The following is a 16,545-nucleotide window of genomic DNA, read 5'->3' as shown; positions in this document are numbered from 1 at the left end:
AACTGCGGATGGGGGAGGAACTACATGGCAATGCATGCCTTGATCTTTCCCATCTTCTTCCCCTCTTAGCCATTTAAACCCGCCTTTAGCTTACATCCCACATCCCACGCTGTTTTTACATCCATCTCCCTTTTTCTTCCTCCTCTCCCTCATACCCCTTGGCAGCAGCTTCACTCGCTCGTGGTTTGTCTTTTCCCCCTTCACACCTCTCCCCCTCCCCCTACCCTCACCCCTTTCCCACTCACACCTCTCCCCCTCCCCCTCCCCTCACCCCTTTCCCACTCACACCTCTCCCCCTCCCCTCACCCCTTTCCCAGGCCTTCCGTCACCTGGCCAAGGAGAGCACCACACTGGTACTGCCCTCAGCAGCATCGGAACCCTCGGCCATGGTCGCCCAGGCTATGGCCATTTACAAATCCCTGGCGGCATCACCCTCAGCCGCCATCAACACCGGCACCATCAAAGGGGGGCCGACGGGAGGGGGCAGTGAGGGCAGCCGCGGTGGCGGTGTGGGGAGGGGCAGCCCGCTCAAGCCGTTCATTTCCGGTGGGCCGCGGCGAGGGAGGGGGGGCGGGAGGGAGTAGTCGTCCTACAACACATAAAACCCCCCCAGTACTGGGAGGTGCCTTTTTCTCGCTATAAGCTGTGGTGTGTGTGTGTGTGTGTATCACTACTGCTACTGCTACAGCTCAATGGTTTTTGGGGTTTCAGGGGAGGGCAAAATATAATAATTCCAACCCCAGGAATGATTTTCCAAAGGTTAGGCTGATAAACTACCCCTCAACCATGGGGCGGATCCCCTCATACAATGGGCGTTCCGCTTACCGAAAAGAGCTCGAAATTGTGATGGCGCCGCCTCATATGCATAACCATGTTTCGTTTGCCTTCCCGTTTTTTGTTTGCCTTCCCCTGAATTTAGGAATCATTCCATTCTGGATCGTTCGTGCTGCCGTTTGTTTGTTATGGATGATTCCTGTTGTACTTTTTCCAGTAGATTTTAAAGAATCGCCGGTGCTTTCATGGCGTCGTAATGGCACCACTCCGGTAGATCGGGCGGTCCTCTCACACACTGGCGGTTTGCTTGCTTGCATGAGTCGTCGTCGTCATCCTCGGTGTCAACCAATGACGCCTCCTGTGCACCCCTCCCATTTTGATCTGCGCACGCGAAAAAAATGATTTTTGCGTTGTACATGGTGTTACATAATTGCTTTACTTTGTAATTGTACGGCATACCGTACAGGTGGGTCAACGCCGGCAACTGGTGGCCCCGTCGGGAGCTTCAGCACGACGAGCAGTAGCGGCGGAGGCGGCTTCGTTGGCGACAACGGCCTGACGCCGGCGGCAGCGATGGGTCGTCAGGACGCTGAAGCTGCTGCTGCTGCTGCTGCTGCTGCTGCTGCTGCTGCTGCTGCCGCGGCGGCGGCACGGTCAGCCGATTTGTCTGGGGGGTTTGTGGAAGGTCAGAATCCCATTTTGTCCGTTCGTTCGTAAGGCCGCGACGGCCGGGCTGTCGCCGCGGCTGTCCTGCAACGACCGATATGCCAACTTGTCTTACGTCGGTGGATGGATTGTGTGGTGTGTGTGTGTGTGTGTGGTGTGTGGTGTGTGTGGTGTGTGGTGTGTGTGTGTGTGTGTGTGGTGTGTGGTGTGTGTGTGGTGTGTGTGTGTGGTGTGTGTGTGTGTGTGTGGAAAGAGGGGTTGCGGGAAGTTGTCTGCATCTGGATCTGGATTACGTGCTAGTACTGGTGTGCAAGAGGTGCCGGTCCATCTGCCGTGTCGGGTGGATTGCATGGGCGGTGGAGGAGAGGGGACTTTCCTGTCCGCTTTCATTCATTCAGGAAAGGAGGGCAACGCGGAGGTACCAAACGTGGGAGAGAAGTAAAAGGAAGCAGCAACAGGAGTAGGAGGGTAGGGGGAAAGACGCACAACGAACGGAAGTGAAGCTGATGCCACGGAAAGACTGATGCACAAGAGGGTAGGGGGACGTGAAGGGGAGTTACCACCTGTCGAGCACGTTCCCTAGCACACCAGCGTTCCAAGCTCTCCTAGCTCTCCTAGCCGCAGCCTTCATACACCACCTGGAGGGAAATTTGTGAGGTCCGCATTCAGGAGTCGTGCGGGCAGTTCCGCACATCAGCGGGACACGACACGTGGTGAGGTGTGGTGATAACCTGGGTGGTCTCTCGCCGTGTCTGAGTCCGCTTATCTGCTTATCTGGCCCGCCATTCCTAGTCGGAGCGTGAGGCAGGTAGGGATGTGTAGAGCATGTTGTTGCATGCTGCTGCACACGCCTGGCAACGATACTCGGGTGCCGTCAGGGTCAGCCCCTGTCAGCGGCCCATCAGATTAAACCACGGTTGGTGCTGCGCGGCTGGTGATGGTGGTGGTAAAAGTATACTGTTTGCTGCTTCTTATGAAGGCGAGTGCCGTAGCAGCAACAGCAACAGCAGCAGCAACAGCCGCGGCAGCAGCAGCTTTGTGAACGTTGTCAGGTTGGGGCGCAAGCGGCCCGTGCCTGATGGGGCTGGGACTGGGGCCGCTGCCAACGCTTGGAGTTCAAAGCGCTTGTAGCTTCTTGGTGTGCTTCCGTTCCTTCTCTTTTCCCACCACGCCTACATCCCAAGCGCTAGGTAACCAGAGATTGCTGAAATTACGACTGACTGCATTCCCTTGTTACGTCACCAGGTCGTGATGTAAACGCGATGTAAGACATACTGCTCGGAACAGCCTTGTTGTACGTATGAGTATGGCCGCACGTACCGTTACGGTAGCTAGTTGCGTAACCTTGCTTAGCGATAGAAGCAGGTAGCAGTCGGCGGGCCCCGGGCTGCTGGCGCTTCATTCCGTTAGCCTTTCCCCACACCAACAGGTAGTGTCCCGCGGTTATTTCCAGGCGACAGCATTTCTTTAGATCACTACATACGCGGTCGTACACGGTACCTGCCTCTCGCATGTAGGAGCTGCACGGGCGGTATCCGGAGGGAACCCTTAGTCAGTTGGGGGTTCGTTGCTCCGCAGGAACGGAAGATGCGCCCAACAACGATCAACTTCGGAGATGACATCCTCGGCCCGTACTGGGCAGTTTGCAGGTACGGGGTACGACCATGTCGCGCACACATATTTTGGATGGGAATCCAGTTGCTCTGACCCGTTATTGCGCGTTTTGGGTTCTTGCCTTGCTTCTGAGATGTGCGTTTCGTGTAGACGGCATATAAGAGGACTGTACGATACGATGCCGAAATTGCCTAACGGTGTGATTTCACGTGGATTGGGGGATTTGCCTAAAGGTGGCACGTGTCAGGCGGAAGGTTGGGTCAGCTTTAAATTTGTAAAGTAATAAGTTAAAATCCGGAGTAAAAATCCATAAATTGAAAATGTGCATCGGGCTCTTGTGATAAACTCGTAAGGCACCGGATCTGCGCGTATCTGCAGGAGTGAGATTCCCATGGCAATTGGCAGTTTCGGTTATCTTTCCTTCTTCGCACAATACCTTTTGTTAGCGGTTTTGGAAAGAATAGGGATATTTCAGTGCCGCAGGCCTTTTACGCCCGGCAGCTCGAGGGCCGTTTGCTAGAAGCTGCGCCCTACTAGGCCACACTATAGGTGATACGCACAGATATATTTTACATCCTCACCCGGCACCACAATAGTGGCTATTGACCGTCCATGGTCCCGCGTATAAGAACGCGCCTCGCATTTGTGCAGAACTTGTCACTGTATAGACGTGAAGCAGTGGAGCTTATCAATTATATATCAAATTACATGTGGACTGTACACATGTTCGCAAATTACCTGGGTTGCGGGATACATGCTCGCAAGCTACCACCGTCATCGCTACTCCCAGGATCGTTGGTGGTTGTCGCATTACTTTGCATCATCATGCCACCGCGGGAATACGTCCAACGAGCGCCAACTACGGAAAAGAATGTTCGCCATACGACCATGCATCGTTGCCAACTGCATCGGATGAGTCTTGTCTCGTGTGCACCATCCGGCGTCGGACGCACATATAAGGAAAGCGCACAAAATGTCTTCTTGTCGTTCACTCCTTTGGCACCTGAACATACCTCAATTTACATTTTTGAAACACCGCATGAGCTGAATGCACTAACCACCAAGATACGCTTTGCTAATACGGCGCCACGTGGGAAACCGAAGAGTGTTCAACTGCCACGCCTTCGATATGTTGCAGTAGTTCGAAAAAGAAGCCGTTCTTGCCCTTGCAAATAACGCCCGACGGAACGGACATTTTGACAAAGGAGGTCTATGAGATTGGAGAGCGTTTGCATTCGACAATCAAGCCCTAACCCAGACGACTATGTTTTCGTGCTGCTTCATACTATGAACCAGTTAACACACAAAGCTATCCAAGGTGTAAGGCTTTTGGCGTAATGTGTACGGGAGTACTCACTTTTGGAACTTGGGAAGCCAAGCTCTCCAACAGAACAGTGCTTTCAGCTTCCTTTGCGAATACCAGATTTGTCTAATATTGCGGCACCAAACGTCTACACTCTAGGGCGTCTTCGTAAGGTCTCATACTCATATCAACTCACATATTTGGCGTCCTTTGGCTCTTGCATGGCGGAGCTCCCAGGTCTCGAAGAGCTGCTTTTAGGTGGCTACGATGTAAGCGCACTTTTGGCTGGTGCGCCGGCACAGAGCGCTGGACAAGGCCTTGGAGTGCTTGGCCTTGAGGCACAGTTGCAACTCAAGCCTCCTACGCTACCACAGCATGCCTTTGGCTGGCCTGCTGCATCATCTACCGAACAGAATGACCTTTACCAGGTGTGGCGCGTGCTCGACCAGGCCAGGCAGCCTTCGCGTCAGCTGGTGACCTCGGTGGTGTGTGCCACGGCTTGCAAAAATCACACCTGGTTTGTTTTAGCTGCGGCTTATTACAATTGTTTGTCCTGTTAATGACCGCTTGGTCGCCTTCGTGGCTTGGTGTCCCCGCTGCGCAGAAGGTCGCCCAAAGCCTTGCCGCCAAGTTAGAAGAGCATCGCTTGCAGCAAGTCCAAATGGCCACTGCTTTGCAGGTGAGCTGCTTTTCCTTAGGCACGGGATGACGGGAGGAACCGCGCACAGAGCGTTCCATTGCCGTCCGCGTCCTTGATTTCAACACTTCCCTCCTTTGCTGTCTTGCAGCAACTACAAGCACTTCAGCAACAACAAGAGCTAGCTCAGTTGCAGCAGCAGCTAAATGCGCTTCACCAGCACGTACCGCGCGCAGCGAATACTTTCCAGCGGAGTCGCACGACGGACTTGGAAAGCCTTGGCCGCGGCTCTGGCTTTGATGTTTCTAGTGGATACGCGCCTTCTGTGGACTTCGAGCAGCAACAAAAGCAGTTGGCCGCCCTGCAACAGGTTGCTAACCCAGCTGCGCAGCTCGTCGGCTTGCAGCGGATTCCCGGTGTCATTGGTCAGCACAACCTGCCCGTTCGCAGCTTCAGCTCAGAGCACCTTGTGGCGGGTCAGCGGCGGTCCACGCTGCAAATGGTGGCCGGTGCAGCCGGGGGCCAGCCCATGCAACCCCTGGCAAACAGCAAGAGGTGCGTCAGCAAAGATGCAGTGCAGCAGCATTGACGTGGGCGGCTCGGCGAAGGCATGCGGGTAGAGGTTTCTTGCAACATTTTGGTATACCTTTCTTTGTGTGACGTGCCGTTCATGCGGCACATGTGCAGGGGGAGTAGCTGCCAGTCATGCTTAGCTTGGCCGCGTGTAGGGTCTGGGATGGATGGATGGAGGAAGCTGTGAATAACGATGTTCTAACCCTCTACATCGAGCGCGACGACCCCAACCACCTTGGCATCCGTATTGAAAACCCCGAAAAGAACCTTCGAACGATATTATTCGGAATATTGGAAACCCGCGTTCTAACGAATTTACTTATGCGATAGGACGGACAGTGGACACTTCTTTACTAAGTCGTTCGGGTGACGTTGGGGCGATTTTCATGATGCGTCCTTTGTCTGTGATCATGGAAGTGCTCGCCCCGTGTTGTCCCCACGCGAGTGCAACGCTTCCTACTTCCCGCAGTCTTACGATTCCCATACTCCCTTCGAAATATTATTATTTGCAGTTTAGGATATTTCACAGCCGCGCATCCTTCTACACCGTCCTTCCCTTTCTCCTCCGTTGCCGTCCATGGTCGCCCAGCGGACACTCCCCGCATCTGTGTAGGACCTGTAACTTGTCATCTCACAATTGCAGCTGTAGCTCCTGTGTGGCCGCAGCCCTTTCATCTTCCCTAATGGAATTACACTCTGTCGGCCCCTTGTCCTCCCCCCATTTCAGGCCGCCCATCCGACAGCCCTCCGGCCTGGGGCCCAACGGTCGTAGTGGGCCGAATGGCCGCAGCGGTGGCGCAGATGGCGGCCGCCGCGCACGCTACGCCGCCACTGCCAAGGCGCCTTCCTGGGCGTCCGAGGACTGGCACCCCATGAAGGCCGTTATTGCGAGTGGCGCCCAGGCCAGCAGCGGCACCGGCGTCTTCCTGCCGCATCTCTCGGCGCCCAGCTCCTCCTCCTCTGTCACCTCGTCTTCCTCGGGTGCCTCAGCGCTCTCAAGTGGCAGTGGCGGCAGGTCAGCAGGCGGCGGCACCACAAGGCTTATAGAACGCGGTAGTGGCGAGAACCTCGCCGCTGCCGCGGCGGCAGCGGGCCAGCCGCTGTCTACGCTAGGAGGCGGCGGCACTGGTGGTGGCGGCGGCGGTGGCGCAGGGTTGCCCTTCCACCTGGCTCAGACGATGCCTTCCGCACTACACCATACGTCCTCCCAGTCGCCCACCTCGCCCAACCTGGAGGGCAGCCCCGCGTGCAGTGTCGACAGCAACGCCATCTGCTCGACGGTTGGCGGTTGCGATCCGTACTCACGGCAAACCACCCTGGACTTTTCCCGGGGAAGCACCCATTCGGAGCTTGAATCTCACCCCACCTCCTCCTTTGGCTACCTGGTAGACACGATGAAGGTGCGATGGTGTGGTCGAGTACAGCCCTTCGCACGGACCTGCAGGGCCCCCCGCGCGCGTCTCCCCATCTCCACGACCCTGGCAGCGCTGGCACGTTTAGCGCCCGTCGGATAGTACACAAGCTGTTTTAATTACGTACAGGCCTTCACATCTTCTATCCGCGGCTGGTGCGGCCCGTATTCCCTCTATTATCCAACCGCTCGCTGGCCTCCTCACTGGCCCCTTTTTCGCGCCGGGTTTGGGGCTGTCTGGGCTTCTCTCCATGATGCTCTCTTTGTTGTCTAATATTCCTCTTCCCTTTTTGATATAAATTGACGTGTGGTCACAGGTGGTGGTGGAAGAGCCCGAGAGGGAGCGCGAGGACGCCAACGAGGAATGCGACTTTGTGTCGTTGGCTCGCGAGCTGGCTGAGCTGATCAGCAAGCAGGGCATCACCGAGTAGGGGAAGGCGAGGGCGCTGTGCGTTGCTCCGCAGCAGCAGGAGGAGGAGGAGAAAGATGATGGTGGCGAGTTGCAGCCGTCGATTAAATAACAGCAGTGCCATCACGAGCAGCAAAGACACGAGGGCGAGGTTAAGGGAAGTGCCGCAACTGGCGGAATGCAAGCTTTAATGTATGTCGGTCTAGCAGCTGGGGCTGGCAGTATTGGTGAAGCGGTGAAGGCACATCCTTCAACCTGACAATAGGAGACAAGAACGCGCTCAGGTGCGGGTTTGGCGCCGACTTCTCACGGGGACCTTCATGCTGAATCTCCATGTGTAGTGCGTGTCGCAACTCGTGTCACTGCGGAGCACTGCAAGTCGCGAGGGGCCGCGAGGAGCAGTTTGCCTGCGGTAGATGGCAATGAAGGGCGGAGAAAAGGAGGAAGCGGGCAAGTGCAACTTTGCCTGCTGCACATTTCATGTGCAAATGACGGCTTGCACGGCTGCTAAGTTAATTAATTAATCAGCCACTGGTCATATTATGTCTACAACAACAGTAACAGCACCAACCTGGAGGGAGGAAGAAGATCAAATACAGGTCATGAATTGTTGCAGCACGAATAAGGATTTGTTTTGGGCTTCCCTCGAGTCGATTTGGACACGGCCTGGCGAGGTTTGTTTATGTGTGGGGGTTAAGCTTTTCCTAATTTTGTGTGCACGTAAGCGTTTCTTGCGTCTGCAATTGTGCGCGTATGGATGTATGTATGTGCGTGTTCCTCGAATGTCCAATCATAAATACGGTTGAGGTGGAGAGATGAAGGCGAAGCGGGGAGGATGAAGAGGAGGACGACTTGGAAAGAGGATCTTAATAAAAAGAGCATCTTATCCGTCATGTCCACGGGAGCTATTGCCCACCCAGGATTGCGTGGATTGGCGGGAAGGCTTATCCTAAATGTGCGCCTGTGGAGCGAGTGTGTGTATGTATGTATGTGTATGTATGTGTGTTTCGCTTGCCGGGGAATTGTCGTGGCTTGGGGGTGTTTTGCAGTAAAGATGTTGAGCCACGGTTGGCGCACCAAACAAATCATAAAGGCCACGCCGCTTCTAGCCCTATGGCTTTGGGGCCGTTGTACCTTCCCCACGGTGGAGCGCAAGAAAGCGAGAGGAGGCTGGCATATCGGCCTATCGCGCTACCTAAACTATGTCTCTCCTGTCCCCCTAAATATTGTATTATTTGTAGCAGGAGGGGCTACCAATGATAGGGATCTGCAACAGTAATCCTCGTTGGCAATCGCCGTCGACGCTTTTGTGGTGGTGATGGTGGTGGTGGTGGTGGTGATGATGTCTTCCTTTCCGAGGGAGTCTCTCGCTCTCGACGGGTCAATGTGCTTTTGGCCGCAGTACCGCAGTATCTGGGGCCGGGGAAAGGGTTGCGCTATGGATCCCTTCGGATTGTTTTGAAGACGGTGGTAGTCTGGTGCGGTCCGATTTGATCTGATGATCTGATCTGGGCAAATGAATAATACTCGATGCTCCGGTGGTATCCGGCACTGGAACACTGCACTGCACGCGTATGCACCACCATCACCACCAATTGCACGAGCACCCTGCGGGAAGCGGGGTCTTCTGTTATCCTGATCGATCATCGCGATGAGACGTCGTCCCCTTGTACGTAGCGGTTGCGGCTCTGCAGGAAACGCGTTGCGGAGGTTGGTAGCTCTGGATTGGGCGGAGGCTGTGAGAGCCATTGCAATAAGGGCGGGAGGGGGCGAGGGAAGAAGGGAGCGCGAGAGGGGGCTCGCTCCGTGTTTGTGGGGTTTTGTTCGCTTGTGCTGTGGGTTGGACGGGAATCTGCGGAGCCAAATGGAGTGTGGCAGATGACCCTTTTCCTTGATTCTTGCCTTGCCTTGAGGCTCTGACGAGTTTCCCCGTGACCTGAGAGTTGCGCTCTAGTAACACTCGGGCACAGTGAGAGAAGAGGGAGGGAGGCATCTGACAGACAGACAGGTGTAGATTTGCTCACACTGCCGAGCGGGCCTTTCTCGACAATCCCCTTCCCCGCATTGCAAGGTTGAAATCCCCTAGCTCTCGTTTTGAGCGCTCCGCCGCCGTACATTGATGTTTATTACTAGGCGTGTACTAATTAAGCTCTGCCCCGAGTGCCGTCGGTTCCATAAGGCTCTCTAGCAGTGAGCCGAGGCCTTTGCCTTTGCCCCTATTTTGCTTATGTATCGCATTTTCCAATAAGAGTATTCTGTATAATCGAGTGGTGGTTGGGAGAGATACTGACCCCGGTAATTCCCGTTGTGTTGCATCGTCTGTGGAAGGATTTCAGCCGCCCTATAATGCCATGGCGGCGGGGCACGTGTTTCAAGCTCTGGGGTTGGCGTAGCAGGGCTCCATGCGGGCCCCTTCCCCTGCGTTGGGGCACTCTGTGAGACACACCACGCAGACAAATTCACGTGCGTGCTTCTGCCTTATGTAATCAGAGGGTCTCGCAAAGAGAGAAAGCGAGAGAGGTGTCCGGAGGTCGGGTGAGAAGGATTGGCGGCCAATAGGTAAGGCGGGTGGGAGTGGCTGCTGCGAAGAAGAGGAAAGGCGGGGATGGGGTTGGTGGTTGCTGATAGGTGGTTGAAAGGAGGTGCTGTGGAGGAAGGGTCGGGTCGGTCCGGCTGGAATGTGCGCCTACTTGGAAGAGCCTCGATGATGGTGGGGCGAGGTGAGGCTGTGGATGGGTGGGCGGCCCTAACGGATAACTCCGGATCCACTGACTGAATATAAGCGACGGCAGAGGTGGTGGTCGAAAGGGTCACTAGGTTTTGAATGGGCGGACGTGCCGGAGAAAACTGGCGGGGTGGGGAGGGGGCCGTTGGTGATGTTGCTGCTACTGCTGCTCTTACTCTCTTGACTATCTTGCCCGGGAGGGTTGGATGAATGGATTTGCTCCCTGCTCGTCGGGCCGGGGCGGCGACAGAAGGCGATAAAGGTTACTATGTCCGGGGAAATTGCTGCATCCAGGGCCGTCCGGAGAAGAGGTGGTGTCGGAGGAGGAGGAAGCGAGGGGGTGGTTTGCGTGTTTGCGCTGATTCCTGGTATTCCGGGTACCTTTCAATAAGATATGCGGTACGGGGAAGGGGGTTCTCGTGGTGTGGAGGTTTGGTTAAGGGGTGAGGGTTTCGTGGCGTGGCTTTGGAGGGAGGGAGGATTGCCGCTTTAAGCGCACAACACGGCGCCAGTTACTTCGGAATATTGCATTCTGCGCTCTTCAGTTCTGGGGGCCTCGGGTCAAAGCGTTTGGGTTTACCCCGCAGGGCGTTTGGTTATTGCGTGTCTTGCTGATTGCGCCACTCTCCGCAGGTTTGGAACGGGCGCCGTTCCCCCGGCATCGCCGTTTGTTGTATGCCATTGTCGTCGTCGTTTTGTTGTTCGTGTCAATCCCCAAAGGCGACTTTTTAAACAGGTACCCGTCGCCGTCCTTTTCGGTTTTGTCAGTCGACCTGTCCAGTTGCCCAGTGCTAGCGATGGTAGACTCTGTGTATGTGCGTGCCTCGGCCTCGGTTCATTTTCTTTCCGTTGATGATGCTGGGAGAAATTCACGAAATAAGTTTGAGGCGGTGTTGGCGAAGAAGATGTAGGCTTTTGGAACCCGCATGCATACCATTTTACAATGAAGCAGCAGCAATCCCTGGCCTGTGCTCATGTGTATGTATGCGTGTGCATCGCATCTGTTACCACTGTCATATTGCAACACGGCCTGATACGGGGTTGGGCCTCTTCGCGACAGGTTGGGTCGGTCTACAACGGGTGGGGCGTTCATCACACAGCGCTCTCTCTCTCTCTCTCTCTGTATTAGCTGCGGCTAATTGCCAGGGTGTTGTGCCCACCGAGAGTGGCCCGGTGTGCCAAGTCCGCAAACGCAACGATAGGTTTGCGTTCTGAGATGTGGGGGCCTTCCCGCACCTGGGGCCTTGGGCCGCGTGGACGCAGGCTTTTGAAGGGGGGACGTCGGGCGTTCCGTGAGCTGCCAACGCGCCCAGGTGTCCCTTATCCTCTTCCTCTCTCTCTCTCGCCCCCTCCGAAGGGGCTGGCCGCAGTTGGCTGGGTTCTTTGGGCTCCCAGCTGCTGTAGTCCGAGGGGCCGCCGCCACTACCCGTCTCCCCCAACACATGAGGCCCCATATGGCACCCATCGGACTACTGTACGCATGGCCCACGCCGGGGAGCACCTCCCACCTGCCTGTTGGACCAAACGTGTTGTTGCCATGTGCTGGTCCGGAAGGGTTGCAATCCGTGTCTCCTTGTGCTTCCTCTGCGATGACTTGAGCCTTCGCCTGTGCCCTGGTGCATGAGGGAGGAGGGGGGGAGCTGAAGCGCCTCACCGGGTCCCGGCCGCTGGCGTGCTGGACGGCAGGTTGGCCGACTTCATTGTTGATCGTTTCGCTGGCTTCCTGGCGGCATGGAGTGTGTGTGCGTGTGTGTGTGTGTGTGTGTGTGTGTGTGTGCGCGCGCGCATTTGTGTGTGTGTCCGTGCGGGGAGGCGGGGGAGAAGCCTGGCTTGACCCATAGGAAGGAGGGGGGCGGACATGGTGCAATGATTTCTTTCCCACGGCGGGAGGATCACCCAGGGGCTGCAGAGCATTCCCCGAGCTGTTAATGGATGCGACAGAGGCTGATTCACATGTTTTGATCGAGTGGTTGTTGTCGGTTGAAGAGTTTAGGTGGCGGATGCTGTGTGAATGCTGCTGCGTGAACTGTTGATAACTTCTGCCGCTGCTTTGTTACTGCTGCTGTGCGGATTAATAAGTGGTGGTTAAAGGCCGCTGCGGACTGAGAGAGAAATAGATATACGTGGCTTCCTGCATATGGGTATGGCGACTGAGCTACCATACTCACATCGCCGGCGTGGAGTGAAAAGAGTGTGTACAACTGTGTCGAAGTAATAAGTCTCTAACAGCGCCTCCCACCTAAATCTCAACCTCAATTCCACTTACATACATGGAAGCGGACACATGTCATATGACGCACGGCCGGGTGTTGAAGCAAAGGAGGGCGAAGGCAGGTGCAGGCATATGGACGAGACGAGGTGGTGGAAGGGGGGCGGACGAGGAGGGAAGAAGTCCGTCCCAATGTGGTCCATGTCTGTCCAGACCTGGCAAGGGGTAAATAATATTGCCTCCCCCTTGGTTCGTATATCTACCTACCTATCTACCTACCTGGCGAGTCGCTTGGCGTGCTTTTTTAGCTGGCGGTCGGGCTGAACTGCTTTAGCTTGTAGGCCGTGGTCACCCCTCAGGACGTTGAGGTCGGTTTGGTAGTAGTGGGCGGTTGGTGGGGCCCCTGGGAATGTGTGCGTGCGTGTGTCGATGTGTGTGCATGAGGATGGGTATGGGTGAATAAGGGATTGGCGAGTGTGGATCGATTGTTGTCAACTTCAGAAGGGACTACGCCAGGAAGGGGGCGAGATACGGGTGGCCAGCGAGGCACATAGCGCGTTCCCAGTGCACCTTTGTGGTGCAGGCATGGAACCGTGCCGTGATAGAAAACCACAAGTACTCCAGAGGCCCCAGGGATGGAATCGTACCTACCTACCTTCCTGTGCCGTACCGCCCTGCTGGCGGATGCGCTTGCCACGTAGGAGTCTGAGCCGAGCCCGCAGAGTCGGGCCTTGGCGCTGTATATGGAGGGGCGGGTGAGGTCGCCTGACGAGGCGGAAGATGCCGCCTCGTATGTTCTGGACTTTTATATAAGTGACCAGTGGCGACAAGCCGGGTGTAGCTGCGCGCACCGCGGTGAGAGGAGCGACGTTGTCCTGCCATCCTGCCACTTGTACGGAGTGGTGTGGGTCTGGACGGCATGCTGCTGGCGTGTTTCCTGTATGTTTTGTGTGTAAGCATGTATGTGCGTCTGTGTGCTGTTATGCACTGGTGGGTGTTGTAGGCTTGGTTTCCTTCGGCGGCGGCTTTTGCACTTGGGAGCTAAGCTGCGCTCTGTTTTGCTTTTGCCCACACGCATGCCCTCTTTTGCGCGTCGTTAGTATAATCTTTATGCTCCATTGCACACAATAAGCGGCGCATCGTTGGGGCTTTTGTACACACTATATTTATCGAATCTGCGTCACAGAAGTCCTCCTTGGACGGAGGCGCTTACTGTACTGTCTTTGCTTCTTTGCAGCTGCTGTGCTGTCAAGTGTTCTACTACTTCAGTCGCCACTACTATCAGTTTCGGCCAAATAACCGGTTTGTCTGCGGGTCGGGTTTTGGACCAAATGGTGCGAAGCTTTCACGAGCAGTGAACTTTTTGAAAAAACAGCTTTTTGGCTGTATCTCTGCACCCTGCCTGCCAAACAACTTGAAGTCCTGATCTTTCCATGCCCTCGCTGGAAGGGGCGGGCATGAAAGTTAAGAGCGAGGTGGTGGCAGTGGTGTGCGGCAGCATAATACAACTGTCTCGAAGCTTCTTCGCGCCGGGGTGCTTGTGCATGCGATATGCGCTTCTTCCTTCCCCAATCGCTCCCCATGTTGGGAAGGCGCCGTGTGACGTTGCATGTGGCTGCAGTTGCAGCAGTCGTTAAGCAGCGAAAGGTGCACCGGAGATGCTGTGCCAGCGGCGGGTCGCGAGATTTGGATCACAGGACTCACAGGCGCTCCGCCGCGGGGGCTTTGGACCCGTTGCACGGGGATTGATTAGGCCTAAACACTTTGGGTCGCCGGAGACTGTTACTGCGTTGCACGAATTGTGTTGGAGGGTTGGTGTGTAGCGTGAGCTTATGTTCAGGCCATGTCCAGGCCGGCGTTGCGCACATACGTGATGACCGTTCATTTCCTCTCCCTTTCTTGACTGTGGGTGAAGGCGTATATGGCTCGGGGCAGGCAGCAGCATTTGCATGTTATTTCCACGGACGCTCCGACAAGAGGCGAATTGGCGCAGCTAATCCCTAAAGCGAGGACGTGGTATGGTGTGGTGTGGTGTGTCGCCGAGCTCAGCGGTGAAAGGGGGTCCGTGAGACGGTTTTTCCGCGCGGTGCGGTGACGACTTGTGCCGTACGCGGCACGAGTAAAAGCACCGTCGTGCCGAGTGCGTTTGGTTGTGTGTGTAGCTGTAGCTAGTGTGCCGGCTGCTGACTGTATGGCGACGACGGGCCGGTGTAGCTTTTTGGTGTGTTGTGTTGTACCATTCATTCTTTTGCTCTGGACCGTGTGAAGCACACACCCATCACAGCTGCAGATCCTGTGCGTGTTTTGCATAACGTATAAAACATAACCCTAAAATATAGAATCATGAAACGACGTGTGTAAAAAATTATATTTGGATACATGGTTGGTTTTTAACACCGAGGTCCTGCTAACAGGGTCACATAATTGCGCACACACACACACATACACCACTGATCGAGCGAATCACGGATCACCAAAACCCTAAGTGACATAAACTCTCATAGACCCGACCCGACCCCCACGGGAGGTTGGAGTACGTCCACATCTACCTAGTTACCGAAACGGCAGCATGCATGGGTTCGCAGCTTCATCATCATCATCACCACCACCAAGAACAGCGGCACCAGGAAAAGCCACGGCGGCATAACGCCAAATTAAGTCACAGCTCCTCATTTCCCGCGCTCCTCATACCCCACGCACCCTTGTCCTGGAGCTGCTGCTGGTCGGTCTGCCACCTCAGCGCACAAGAGTGAGTTCCAGATCCCTCCACATGTACATGCAGAGACTCTCCGTCCAGCCCCTTCCCACCAGCTCCCAACTGCAAAAATGACACCCCAGTTTCCCCCCCCCCATACACACAACCATCACTGACACGCAGTAGCTATGTACCGGGCAGCTCTAAAACACTGGACGACACAATGGATGAGCACCACTATAGCTCCCCACCACCACCACCGCAGCCACCACCACCACCTTAACTATCATCACCACTGTTAAACACCCTCAGCAGTTGTCTACTACTGCCTCGGTCGAATGACGCAGCAGCGGCAGTAGCCCGTAGTACTTGAACCAGGTCGTACAACTACGACACAGGATGCTGCTCTGAGGCTACTCTGCAACCCCTCCTCCCCGTCTGCTGCTGCTTCTGCTGCCGTGACTTATGTTGTCGTTGCTGCTGCTCCTTCTGCTTCTGCTGCGACCCGCGCTGCGGTTGCTGTGGTTGCTCAGCCCTGCTTTCCCAAGTTGAGCTTCTTGACGACCTTGAAGCTCTGGTACAGCAGCGCGTCCAGGATACCCGCCACTGTGAACACACCGCCGATGATGGCGCAGCTGGTGGTCAAAAACTGATACCTGCACATGTTTTGTGCACGTTCCAACACAACAGAACAACAAAAACAGATGAACAGACAGAAAACGGAAAAGGATGTACATATCAGGGGCGGGGGGAATCATGAGATGACAGCGATGGCGGCGAAACGGCGAGAGGCGGGCGGAGGAGGACGAAGAGGATAAGCCGCAGGAGGCAGGAGGCAAACGAGGGAAGAGGGCGGTAAGGACCGGAGAACCAGTTTGGTAAAACACGAAGACGATGATAATGCCATGCAAAGGTCATTACAACACACACACACACACAAACGAACGTCTGGATTACGGAATGATTGACGACGCTCCAAACCAAACTGCTCCAAATCAGACTGAAGGGGCCAATCTCTTCCCCGCCTTCCTCTCACTTCTTACGTACCAAGGCCGGGCAGTCTCCTGAACCAGAATTTGTATGGGGCTCAGGTCGTAGGTGAAGCGCGCCGAGGGAATGGCGTCAGACTGGTACGTGTGCGAGTGTGCCGTGTATTCGTACGCGTCGTAATTGCCACTGTGCCGGGACCGCCGGGGCTCAATGGATGTCAACACAATCTGGTACGAGGGCATGTGGGGTGGAGCGGGTTGTTGGGAGGGGTGACGCGCCTAGAACTGAGCGGCACCCTGCGTTACAAGGTCGGGTCTATTAGGGTTCTACGGGATTTGCCCGCGGCTCCGGAACCCTGCTCGAGCCAGATACCAGATATACCCCACATACGACCTAGGCCCCCTCCCCCTCCCCCTCCCCCTCCCCCTGTCCCGCCCCCTCCCCCTCCCCCTGTCCCGCCCCCACCTGCAGGTAGTGCTCGTGTGTGGACTGGGGGTGCTCACTCAGAAAGAACTGGTCCCGCAGCTGTCAGCCCAGTC

The 16,545-nt window shown here is 55.7% G+C and overlaps 5 protein-coding genes across 5 annotated transcripts in view; 2 read left to right on the top strand and 3 right to left on the bottom strand.

Annotated features, from left to right (window-relative positions):
• VOLCADRAFT_42855 (uncharacterized protein) overlaps nucleotides 1–425 on the top strand; it is a gene marked incomplete at both ends in the record, with an annotated part of 4,999 nt that extends 4,574 nt beyond the window's left edge. Inside the window, one exon of the mRNA XM_002952517.1 lies at nucleotides 318–425. Coding sequence (XP_002952563.1) covers nucleotides 318–425 — 108 coding nt within the window. The remainder of the gene's footprint in view (nucleotides 1–317) is intronic.
• A 572-nt stretch (nucleotides 426–997) lies between these two features.
• On the bottom strand, nucleotides 998–3,697 carry VOLCADRAFT_93173 (uncharacterized protein; the record flags this gene model as incomplete). The annotated part of the gene is made up of 3 exons (XM_002952450.1): nucleotides 998–1,155; nucleotides 2,761–2,960; nucleotides 3,636–3,697. The coding sequence occupies 3 exons, from the start codon at nucleotides 3,695–3,697 to the stop codon at nucleotides 998–1,000; spliced, it is 420 nt and encodes a 139-aa protein (XP_002952496.1).
• An 881-nt stretch (nucleotides 3,698–4,578) lies between these two features.
• On the top strand, nucleotides 4,579–7,409 carry VOLCADRAFT_93172 (uncharacterized protein; the record flags this gene model as incomplete). Its single annotated transcript, XM_002952516.1, has 5 exons — nucleotides 4,579–4,785; nucleotides 4,962–5,036; nucleotides 5,146–5,549; nucleotides 6,295–6,967; nucleotides 7,296–7,409. 5 exons carry the CDS (start codon nucleotides 4,579–4,581, stop codon nucleotides 7,407–7,409), a joined length of 1,473 nt encoding a protein of 490 aa, XP_002952562.1.
• A 2,464-nt stretch (nucleotides 7,410–9,873) lies between these two features.
• On the bottom strand, nucleotides 9,874–14,106 carry VOLCADRAFT_93171 (uncharacterized protein; the record flags this gene model as incomplete). Its single annotated transcript, XM_002952449.1, has 7 exons — nucleotides 9,874–9,968; nucleotides 11,273–11,355; nucleotides 11,621–11,725; nucleotides 11,767–11,835; nucleotides 12,601–12,724; nucleotides 12,977–13,162; nucleotides 14,026–14,106. Coding segments are annotated over 7 exons (741 nt in total), but the record flags the coding sequence as incomplete, so codon positions are not given.
• Nucleotides 14,107–14,673: 567 nt separating this feature from the next.
• VOLCADRAFT_75374 (uncharacterized protein) overlaps nucleotides 14,674–16,545 on the bottom strand; it is a 7,663-nt gene continuing 5,791 nt past the window's right edge. Inside the window, exons 12-14 of the mRNA XM_002952448.1 lie at nucleotides 16,472–16,508; nucleotides 16,064–16,233; nucleotides 14,674–15,672 (exon numbers count right to left, since the gene is read on the bottom strand). Of these exons, the coding sequence (XP_002952494.1) occupies nucleotides 15,546–15,672; nucleotides 16,064–16,233; nucleotides 16,472–16,508 (334 nt within the window). The 3' untranslated portion in view covers nucleotides 14,674–15,545. The remainder of the gene's footprint in view (nucleotides 15,673–16,063; nucleotides 16,234–16,471; nucleotides 16,509–16,545) is intronic.

This window comes from Volvox carteri (genome assembly GCF_000143455.1).
Source record: "Volvox carteri f. nagariensis unplaced genomic scaffold VOLCAscaffold_30, whole genome shotgun sequence".
Classification (NCBI taxonomy): Eukaryota; Viridiplantae; Chlorophyta; class Chlorophyceae; order Chlamydomonadales; family Volvocaceae; genus Volvox; species Volvox carteri.
Note: the sequence above shows the minus strand (reverse complement) of the source record. Positions and strands in the feature narration are given on the sequence as shown.